General features: G+C 40.5%; 1 protein-coding gene across 3 annotated transcripts; it reads left to right on the forward strand.

Annotated features, from left to right (window-relative positions):
• Window positions 1–515: 515 nt before the first annotated feature.
• LOC104902356 (hypothetical protein) lies at window positions 516–6,364 on the forward strand. Of its 3 annotated transcripts, none has more exons than XM_048634903.2 (5): window positions 516–738; window positions 1,779–1,996; window positions 2,999–3,235; window positions 4,169–4,365; window positions 5,970–6,364. In XM_048634903.2, the coding sequence occupies exons 1-5, from the start codon at window positions 655–657 to the stop codon at window positions 6,161–6,163; spliced, it is 930 nt and encodes a 309-aa protein (XP_048490860.1). In that variant the 5' UTR covers window positions 516–654; the 3' UTR covers window positions 6,164–6,364. The 3 variants fall into 3 exon arrangements, with proteins under 3 accessions (XP_048490860.1, XP_048490861.1, XP_010688410.2); XM_048634904.2 differs by having other exon boundaries at window positions 521–738; window positions 4,169–4,317; XM_010690108.4 differs by having other exon boundaries at window positions 530–738; window positions 4,169–4,320.
• The last annotated feature ends 4,737 nt before the right edge of the window (window positions 6,365–11,101 follow it).

The following is an 11,101-nucleotide window of genomic DNA, read 5'->3' on the forward strand; positions in this document are numbered from 1 at the left end:
AATAAAATTTCTATTTTGTTCATAGAATTTAACTTTGAAAAGTAAAAAAAACAAACAAAAAAGATGGTGAGAGACTTAAGTGACAGAAACTAAACCAATCAAATTTTGCAACTAAAAACAATCATACTTTGTATAGCTAATGTTCAAATTTTGACTCTTATGCTGAAGAAAATCGAGTTTCTGTTTCGAAAAAAATTCAAGCACGCATCGCGTGCAAAAAATTCTAGTCTCATCTAAAGAACGGAGAAATTATTAATAAATGAAAGATATATTTATTCTCAAGTAGACTGGTAAGTAATTTACACTCTCTTCGCTTACGTGTCATCCTTTTATAGGCAGTCATGACAAACTCCACCTTTTGATTTTCTGTTCTACCTTTCCACAATGTACATAATACTATCTCCGATCTTTATTAGACTTTGACAATCTCTTATCATTTGTATTTAAGGAAGAATATTGGATTTATCTATATCAAATTTATATATTTTTTTGCTTATTGAAAATTAAAGATATTAAAGTTAAATTATCGTATCGATAAATATATCCAAAAGAAATAGGGTAAACTAATAAAATCGAGGGGGAGTAATAAGTAACCAGTGATCGCCGGTAAAATTTAATATTTGTCACCGAGGAGAGAGAAAAATCGAAACAACAATGGCGGAAAATTCCGATAATCAGTCCTCCATAACCAATTCTTCAACTCCGCAACCATCCGAAGATGATATCAAGCTTCCCCAGGTCTTGTTTTCTTACTTCATCTTTCTCGCAAATCAATCTTTAATTTTCTGTCTTAAGATCCGTTTCTGTAGGGTTTCTGTTATATATTGTTGTTGATTTAATTGATCAAGTATGTAATTTGGCTGATTTTTGTTAATTTGATTGATCAAGTATGTAATTTGGTTGAAATTTTGTTAATTTGATTTTTGTATAGCTTTATGTTTGATGTTGATGCCACTTTTTTATGGTTCTGTGGTTTTTTTCCCAGTTAATTAAAAAGGGGAGAATTTTTATTTGAGTTTCGTGCATTGAGTTTGATACTAATGGTTTATCTTTTAATTGTTCGAATTTGAGGGATTTTTCGCTAAATGGTGGGTATTTTGAGTGTGGTAGTACGCAAATAGGATTTATTTTTTGGAGGGTTTTTGATTTTTTCTGAAGTTTTCTTAGTATGAGATGTTGCTGTAAGCTATGAATTGTTATGTATGGTGAATTTACTGTGTTTTAGGGTTTCGATTTCGATGTGTGTGATTTCACATAGATGAATAATGACTTGCAAAATTAGTTGTGCAATAGACCAATATGCTTTGTGAAGAAGAAATCAAACTTTTCGACGTGGAAATGCTCTTTTTGCCTCGGTCTTAGAGCATGTTTGGTTCAACAAATTTAGGGTCTAGAATTAATTACCAATTTCCTTTCTTCTTGTTTGGTTCAACCCCTCCTCAATCCATTATCATTACTTGGTGGTAATAGTTTCCCTATTTTGTTACCTTCTCTACCCCCTCAAATAACAAAATCCACCTGGTGGTAATGATTATCATTCCCTCATTTCGTGACTTGAACCATGTACCCAATTATTGTTACCATCCCTCTCCTCTTTTTTATTCCATTCCCTCTCCACTACATAGTTTGAACCAAACAAGCACTTGGAGAAATAACTCTAATCCTGATGGTTCTCCCTTAAACATGTACCTAATTTTTAATTGAAATGTGTTATACTATCTTGATACCGTGCTTTTGTTGTTACATTATCTCACTTTGTAGCTGGTGTGTTGTATCAGATACCAAGTTTTCCTCATTTGCAACCTATACAATGTGGTGGTGTAAATATGATACCAATCATGTACCCCGCATTACTTCCAGGATTTGGCTCTGCGCAGAATCCAGAGCAGATTAACCGTGGACCTGGCATTTATGCTGTACCAGTGCTTCCATTTATGGGAACTGTCACAGGGATTCCCGCTAATGCTCTTATTCCTCTTACATATAGCACACCAACGTAAGTATATTGGAAATGCTTCAAGGTTGGTAGGGTTTGATTTACTAATTTAATATTTGCAGCTTGTGCTAAAACACTTTTACATTTAATTAGATAAGTGTGCCTTGCTTGTATTACTCTTATTTCCATCATTATGTGATTTATTGGGTTGTGGGTTAGTGGAATATTCTCTTGAACAAGGAAGGAACGGGATAAGGGGCTAGAGAACCATTCTAATGTTATTGGCCGAATAATCTGGGGTAGAGGTTACAAATTGGAGCATTGATGTCGCCTTAAAACCTTTGAAACTTACAGTAGAAACTGCTTTTTGGTAAATGTCAAGGATGAATATGTAATTTGACCCTCCTTCATCTTTTGGATTTTGATTACAATTCACGTTAGGACTTCTACTTTTCGAAATGAGGAGCTGCAATAGAAACATGGACGCCAATAGCTGAGGTTGGGATAATCAGGGATGCCAGATCTGCTCCTCTTAGAGTGAATACCAAGCTATATTTTTTAAGCTGAATCCTGGATCATCATGAATTTTGAGAGGGATTGATAGTAAATTAGCCTAATGTTTACTTGTCAACTCACTTTTCTCCCCCCTAAACGTACATCACTGCAAGAGGCATACATTAGTTAGCCAAGCTAGACGCAAAAGTATTGTCTCAAAAAAAAAAAAGGCTAGATGCAGAAGTATGATTATCCTATCATTCTAGCTAATCAAGATCTGGTGTTCTGTATTCTTGAAGTTATGAGATTTTGTTTCTAAAATCTGTTGTTTTTTCAGTGTATTAACTATTAAGCATACCTGCAACCCTAGTAAGACACAATACAAAGATGTGTGATAGGTTTAATGCTGGATAACCACACTACTAAACTATGAGACACTGATCATATGTGCATGTGTGGCTTTGACCTATAGTTGAGTAGAAACTGAAAGGATAGAATGGTTTGTTTGATAAGATAATTAAGGGAGATGATACAAGATGGCCTAACTTGGTTGCCTATTGTTAACAGGAGAATAACCTCTGAGGCTGGAACTGCTAGTGGGGAGCAAAGCCAGGTGGGACAGCAACAGCAGCAACCTCAGCAGCTTGGAGCTCAAAGACAGATTGTTGTGAGGAGATTTCAGATTGCCTTCCAACTAGACTTGCTGCTCATATTAAAGTTGGCAGCTGTGATTTTTATATTTAACCAAGATGGTTCGAGACAAAGGCTTGCGCTGCTTGTGTTCTTCGCTTTTATTGTCTACTTGTAAGTACCAAGTAGACTTCATGACTTGAAATGTCTGCATGAGGAGATGTTAAAATAGTACTTCCTCCGTTCCATAATAAGTGAAATATAGGGATTTGACACAAAATTTTATAAACATCACTTTCAAAAGCCAAAAAGTCATAAAATACCCTTTCATTATCAATAGGAGGAGAGAGAAAAAGCAAACCACACAAGTTTGTGATGGGTACTCTTGTCATTTTGTCACTTTCTTTTTTTTCCATTTAAGGTGTGTTTCACTTATTTTAAAACGTTCTAAAACAGTAAGTGTTTCACTTATTATGGAACGGAGGAAGTACAATTATGGATCTTTATCTAATACTTCCTCCTCCTCTCATTACTTGCAACATCTGCTTTTTGAGGGACCATTATTCTCATGTGGATTTTGTTGGATTTGTCACGCCGTTTATTTTCAATGTATGGACTTTTCGTTCATCTTATTGATATGTAATTAAAGATATTAATGTTCAAAGTTATGCATAATAAACTGTAAAAACTCAAACGCTGCAACCAATAAAAAACAAATAAGTACTTCGTCTTTTCAACTTTTCCTTGTGTTTAAGTAGAAGTTCTTAGTCTTAAAATTATGTATTCACTAGGTTTCATGTATACATCACTCTACCAGAAATACTTGTACATATATGTAACTGAACTAGTTTTTGGGGTCTTGTCTCAAACTTTCCTTTGCAATTTCCGTGCTTTATTCACATAGGAACTGGAAAGCTTGCTGTACTAAAACCTTGTGTTTGTGTTTGTGTGTGTGTGTGTGTGTGTTAGTCCACAAAAATGGTTCCCTTCTCCGAGGATACCTGGTCGTCTTCCTTGCACTTCTCACATACGTTGTAACTTGAATTCTTCATGTATTTGAAAATAAATAGTTCGCAAATACTCAACCTTTCTGATGTGGTATTGCAGATACCAGACTGGTGCTTTAACTCCACTCATGCGCTGGGTTTCACAAGCAATGCACAGAGCAGCTGCTCCTCCCCGGCCACTGAGACCTGCTGCTATGGTTGAACCAATTGTCAGACAAGGGGATGATAATGCTGCTGTTGCTGCTGCTGGTGGTAATCTATTACTCGTATTCTTGTACATGCAACACATTTTGAGTGGTAATTGTTGAAGAAAAATGTTGATAATTATGTGTCACATAACCATTAGACAGGAATTATCAAGTTAAAATATGACGCTCTTTACCGCTAAGAGCACTGATGCTGAGTTAGTGTAGATATCCATTCTCAAGCATCATCTGTCATATACGAAATATGCAATCTTTTCTTTTGCCTTTTCTTTTCTCTATGGTCTCTTCATGGGGGAGGAGATGTATATGGGACTCAGTGGGGTGTATGCTATTACTAATGCGTAAATGATATAGAAAATGGTAGATATTGGATCAGATGGTATTCATTTTTGGAGCCTGGGATCAATATGCATAAGAATAATTGAGGTTAAGGTTTTAGCAAAATCTAAGGACATTATATGCTTGATAGTAGAGGTTTGGCATCCATTTAGCAGGGCAAAGATGGAAAGACTGATAAACAACTCTGCAAAATGAAATTAAAGGTGCTAGAAAGTTTATTAGTCATGTAGGTTGGTTGCAATTACCAGTGCCAGATGAAGAAAAAATGTTCTTTATTAGCCATGTTTTAGTAGCAACTAGCAAAGATGACTGAGATTTGGTAGATATGATATGTCTCTTTACCAAACTTGAAGTATAGGTTTATACCCTGGGGAAAGGGGGGAGGGGGAGGACACTCTGGAGGAGGAGATGGTACCATATTGTATGAACATTCCATCTTTGTGGACTTAACCGACCAAGAATGAAGCGTTGCAAGAAGCTTTTGTGACTTTTTGTTGATTGCTTGCCTGCTGAGGCCTTCTGTTAGAAATGGACAGTAGCGGACTGATAAATCAAATGTTTGAGTGTGCGTTAGAACTTAGAAGTAGTGCAAATATAACTGATTGGTGAGTGGGCATAAATCTCTTTCTTCATAAGCGGCGATTTTTTTTTTCTTCATTTACAGTCTTGACATTCCGTGTTGGTAACATGATTTCCGCAAACCTGCACATAAATCTGTCTTGAGTGTGGCAGATCTGTAGGGTCCAAAATTTCAGTATAGGACTAGGTTTTAGTCAACTTATATTGTGAAGACCATCATCGAGTCGAACTCAAGAATTAAGGTCCTCATCATGAATTCGGGCCAATCTATAAGGTACATAACAAGGGGAAATTAATCCCTGGCGCCTGGTAGCCAGTAATCAGTGGTAGGAAGTATATAGAATTTTTATGTGGTTTTGTGAAGAAGGTTTCACACTGATGCCTGTCGTAATATTTCTCCATAGCCAGACATGTGGATTTCTTCACAAATTTCCATTACTACTCAATACCACCTCTTAAGTGGTAATGGAGATATATGAAGGAGAAGAGGTACTTGTGGATGGACAAACATTGTCATAAACATGAGGATGAAACTTTCTTCACAAACTTATTTATAAATTCATCGCCATTGCCACCATCTATTTGCGCCCACCAACTGACCTTGAATGGCCTTTTAAGTGAATGATCTGCCTGTATGTTTATCAGAGCTCCATACAAATGGTTACTGGCCATCATATATGTACTTCATCAGCTGGTTACTTATAGTTCCAGTATACTATTTGACGGCAAAGTTTATGATGTATTCCTAATGTTTTGAGATAATAATTCATGTGACAGACGCTCAACCTGGAGCAGAAAACAACAATCCACCAGCAGATGGCGCAGAACGTATAGTTGAAAACGAAGCTGCACCAGAGGCAGGAGTTGAAGGCGGCAACCACTGGTGGGGTATAGTTAAAGAGATTCAGATGATAGTTTTTGGATTCATCACCTCCCTCCTCCCTGGATTTCACAACTTGGATCATGCTTAAGGGCGTATGGACTAACCAAATTACTCTACCTCTATATGAAATTAACTTTACATATATCTGGTTAAATCGTGTGAGATAAATTGTGATCTTTAGGAAAGAAGTGGAGATTAGCTTTATATACCTGTAACGTTTTTGCAGACTTCTATCTTTCTTCCTTCCTGTGAAGCAAGGTGTATAGAGCTATGCTTCTTTTTTTTTTTTTTTTTTTGTGTTTCTTCACTTTGATAGCGTTTTACTCGCTTTAGTTCAGGATGTACTTCCTCCGTTCTTTATCTATTGCAATAATGGGGTTGGGCACGGTTATTAAGGAAATAAAAAATAGCATGGTAAAGCAAGGGTAATATTGTGAACTAATTAATTGGTGGGTAATTAATGATGGTTTTAGTAAGGCGGTTAAATATAACGGCTAAACTAAAGTTATATGCAATTAAATTTTCAACATCCTCTCAACCAAACTCTAGTAGAGTAATCTAGTGGACTAAGGCTATTGCAGAGCTGCTCCATTAGCCTCCCTATAAACGGAGACCGATAATAACACTTTCAAACAACTTGCAATGTTTAGCATCTCACGCACAATCACATCCAAGTATGATCCATGACATTGGTTTTCATTTATCTTTCCATCACATAAAGACTGTCACTCTCTAAAGGAATCTTTTTTGCATTGCACTACAAGGCCATCTCCAGACAAAGCAGTCTAGCAATATGGCCTTTGCTTCCAATATGCTCAAATGTCACTTAAATTTAAGTTGTTGGCATGCTACTTGTCTGACAAAGCTCAAATGATCTTTGCATATTACTCCAATATCTACCCCCGGTCTCCAATACCTACCCCCGGTCTCCAATACCAAGCAGTCAAGCACGGTGTGCCTTTGAACGGACATGCGATGGCCTCATGAGCTATTTCGGCGTGAAGTTGAACTGGTGCAACGCAAGCTAAGGCATAATGAGCGAATGAAGGTGGTCCCAAGGAAATTTACCCCCCCCCCCTGTAAGGTCCATAACGTAAATCATTGTCGGGATTGGAAAGGGCATAAAACGCCATCCGGAAGCCCTACAGAAGAGAGCGAAGGTGGCGCTAAGCGAGCCATGGGAAGGCCAAAGTGGGCAATGAAGGAAGGTTCGAGCCACTCAGAGCCATTCTCATGTACCCCATGAACTCTAGGAAAGTACGGGATCAAAAAAGTCGCCAGGCCTGGAAAAGTTGAAAAATGGTCCGAAAAAGGGAAAGAGCGTAAATTACATAGTCCACAGATTTTGGCTTCCGTCGGGGCCGGGCACAAGATCTCATGGGATGCACCCAACGGATGTGGTAGTCCCTTAGACGGCACACTCGTGTCTCGGAAGGGGAATAAAACGCCATCTGGAGGCCCTACGGAGTAGAGAGGGAGGTGCCAAGTGACCAATAGGATAGCCAAAGTAGGCAATGAAGGAAGGTCTGAGGCAACTGGGGCCATCCTTAGGCACCCTTGGGAACCTAGGATCGTCTGCGACGAAAAAAGTCGTCGAGCGCGGAAAAGTCGAAAAATGATCCGAAAACAGGTAAAAGCGATGTGAAGGCCAAAGCGGGCAACGAAGGAAGGTCTGAGGAACTCAGGGTCATCCTTAGGAACGTCAGGAACCTTAGGAACGTCAGCCCTACGAAGTCCAAATATGGCCCGCAAAACAGGAAAAAAGCATGAATCATGTTGCATCCTATAGGAAGGTTTTCGGCGATAAATATGAACGAGCCCAAAGGAGCCATAAAAGGGAAATATTTAAAGTTATAAATCACACTTTTAGACGTCCATGGGACCCGTGCATTGAATGTCGTGGGATGGCTTGAGAGGATATGGGATACTATATTCAAAACTCCCACAACTTTTAACGGGCATAAGAACAACTTCTACGACTGTTTCGCTGCCATTCCATGGCTACACCACAAAATCATAAATGGGCGTTTGATGGTGGCGTTCAAGGGCAATTCAGATGGTGCGAAACACCCGAGATTTATTATAAGTCGTGCCGCACCCCATAGCAAGGTTTTCGGCGAAAAATATGATCGGGCCCGAAGGAGCAAAAAAAACGATCAAAATTGAAGGCTAAGTCGCGCTTTTAGACGTCCACGGGACCCGTGCACCGAATGTCGTGGGATGCCTCGAGTGGACGTGGGATGGTATATCAAGGACTCCCACGTCTTTGAACACGCATAAGAACACCTTTTACGACCATTCGGGGTCATTCCGTGGCTGCACGACAAAATAAAAAATGGGTCGTTTGGTGGCATTGTGCGGCAATTCAGATGGTACTAAGCAACCGGGATGCATTATAAGTCGTGCCGCAACCCGTAGGAGGATTTTCGGCGAAAAATAAGACCGGGTCAGAAGGAGCCCTTAAACAATCAAAATTGAAGGCTAAGTCACGCTTTTAGACGTCCACGAGATCCGTGATCCAAATGTCGTGGGATGTATCAAGGGAACATGGGATGGTAAATTAAGGACTCCCACGGCTTTAACGGGTATAATAACAGCTTTTACGATCGTTTCGGGGTCATTCCGTGGCTGCACGACAAAATAATAAATGGGTCATTTAGTGGCATTCTGGGGAAATTAAGATGGTACTAAGCACCCGGAATGCATTAAAAGTCGTGCCGCAACCCATAGCAAGGTTTTGGGTCCAAAATATTCCAGGGCCTGGAGGAGCCCTAAAACGGTCAAAACTGAATGCTATAAGTCACGCTTTTAGACGTCCCTTGAACCCGTGCACGGAATATTGTGGGATGCCTCGAGGGGACATGGGATGGTATATTAAGGACTCCCACTGCTTTGATCGAGAATAATAACAGCTTTTACGCCCATATCGGAGCCATTCCGTGGCTGCACCACAAAATCATAAATGGGTGGTTTGATGGCATTCTGCGACAATTCAGATAGTGCGAAGCAACTAGGATGCATTATAACTCGTGCCGCACCCCATAGAAAGATTTTCGAAGAAAAATAAGATCAAGGCCGGAGGAGCCCTACAACGGTCAAAATTGAAGCCTAAAGTTTAGCTTTCAGACGTCCACGGGACCCGTTACCCGAATGACGTGGGATTCATCGAGGGGACATTGGATGGTTTACTAACGATTCCCACGGCTTCGAACGAGCATAAGATCAGTATTTACGACCGTTTCGGGGTCATTCCGTGGTTGTACGACTAAATCATAAATGGGTCGTTTAGTGGTATTATGGGGCAATTTAGATGTTACGGAGCACCCGAGATGCATTATACGTCGTGCCGCAACCCATATGAATGTTTTGGGTGAAAAATATGATCGGGCTCGGAGGGACCCTGAAACTTTCAAAATTGAAGGCTATAACTCACGCTTTTAGACGTCCCCGGGACCCGTGCACCGGTTGTCGTGGGATGACTCGAGGAGATATGGGATGATATATTCAGGACACCCACAACTTTGAACGGGAATAAGAACAACTTTTACAACCGTTTCGGAATCATACCGTGGCTGCACCACAAAATCATAAATGGGTCGTTTGGTGGCATTCTGAGACAATTTAGATGTTACGAAGCACCCGGGATGCATTATACGTCGTGTCGCAACCCATATGAAGGTTTTGGATGAAAAATATGATCGGGCTCGGAACAACCCTAAAACGGTCAAAATTGAAGGCTACTCACGCTTTTAGACGTCCACGTGACTCGTGCACCGAATGTCGTGGGATGCCTCAAGGGGATATGCAATGGTATATTAAGGACTCCCACAGATTTGAACGGGAATAAGAACAGCTTTTACAACCGTTTTGGGGGTCATTCCGTGGCTGCATGACAAAATAATTAATGGGTCGTTTGGGGGCATTCTAGGCAATTCAAATGGTACGAAATACCCGGAATGCATTATATGTCATGCCGCACCCCATAGGAAAGTTTTGGGTGAAACTATGTCCGGGCCCGGAGAAGCTCTAAAACGGTTAAAATTGAAGGTTATAACTCACGTTTTTAGACGTTTACAGGACCCGTGCACCGAATATCGTGGGATGCCTCGAGGGGGCATGGGATGGTTTATTAAGGATTTCCACGGCTTTGAAATGGCACAAGAACAGCTTTTACCACCGTTTCAGGGTCATTCAGTGGTTGCACGACCAAATCATAAATGGGGGGTTTGATGGCATTCTGGGGCATTTCAGATAGTGTGAACAGGCCGGGATGCATTATAAGACGTGCCGCACACCATAGGCAGGTTTTGGGCGAAAACTATGATCGGGCCCGGAGGAGTCTAAAACGCTCAAAATTGAAGGCTACAAGCCTACAAGTCACGTTTTTCAACGTCCACGGGACTCGTTCCCGGAAAGTCCAGGGTTTCCTCGAGGGGACATGAGATGGTTTACTAAGGACTCACACGGCTTTGAACGGGCATAATAGCAGCTTTTACGACCGGTTCGGGGTCATTATGTGGTTGCACCACAAAATCATAAATGGGTCGTTTTATGGCATTCTGGGGCAATTTAGATGGTACGAAGCAGCGAGGATGCATTCTAAATCATGCCACAACCCATATGAAAGTTTTGGGTTAAAAATATGACCAGGCCCGCAGGAGTCCTAAAACGGTCAAATTGAAGGCTATAACTCACGCTTTTAGACGTCCTCCGGAGCAGTGCACGGGTTGTCGTAGGATGCCTCGAGAGGAGATGGGATGGTACATTAAGGACTCCCACAGCTTTGAACGTAAATAAGAACAACTTTTACGACCATTTCGGGGTCATTCCGTTACTGCACCACAAAATCATAAATGGGTCGTTTGGTGGCATTCTGGGGCAATTTGGATGTTACGAAGCACCCGGGATGCATTATACGTCGTGCCGCAACGCATATGAAGGTTTTGGGTGAAAAATATGATCGGGCCCGGAGGGACCCTAAAACAGTCAAAATTGAAGGTTATAACTCACACTTTTAGACGTCTAC

The sequence above is a fragment of the Beta vulgaris genome, chromosome 8 (genome assembly GCF_026745355.1).
Source record: "Beta vulgaris subsp. vulgaris cultivar EL10 chromosome 8, EL10.2, whole genome shotgun sequence".
Classification (NCBI taxonomy): Eukaryota; Viridiplantae; Streptophyta; class Magnoliopsida; order Caryophyllales; family Amaranthaceae; genus Beta; species Beta vulgaris.

What these genes read in the sequence shown, in the direction of transcription:
- LOC104902356 (XM_048634903.2), top strand. Translation starts at nt 655, where the DNA reads ATGGCGGAAAATTCCGATAATCAGTCCTCCATAACCAATTCTTCAACT. An exon ending in CTTACATATAGCACACCAAC is followed by an intron (nt 1,997 to 2,998) that starts GTAAGTATATTG and finishes TATTGTTAACAG; the next exon opens with GAGAATAACCTCTGAGGCTG. An exon ending in TTCGCTTTTATTGTCTACTT is followed by an intron (nt 3,236 to 4,168) that starts GTAAGTACCAAG and finishes GTGGTATTGCAG; the next exon opens with ATACCAGACTGGTGCTTTAA.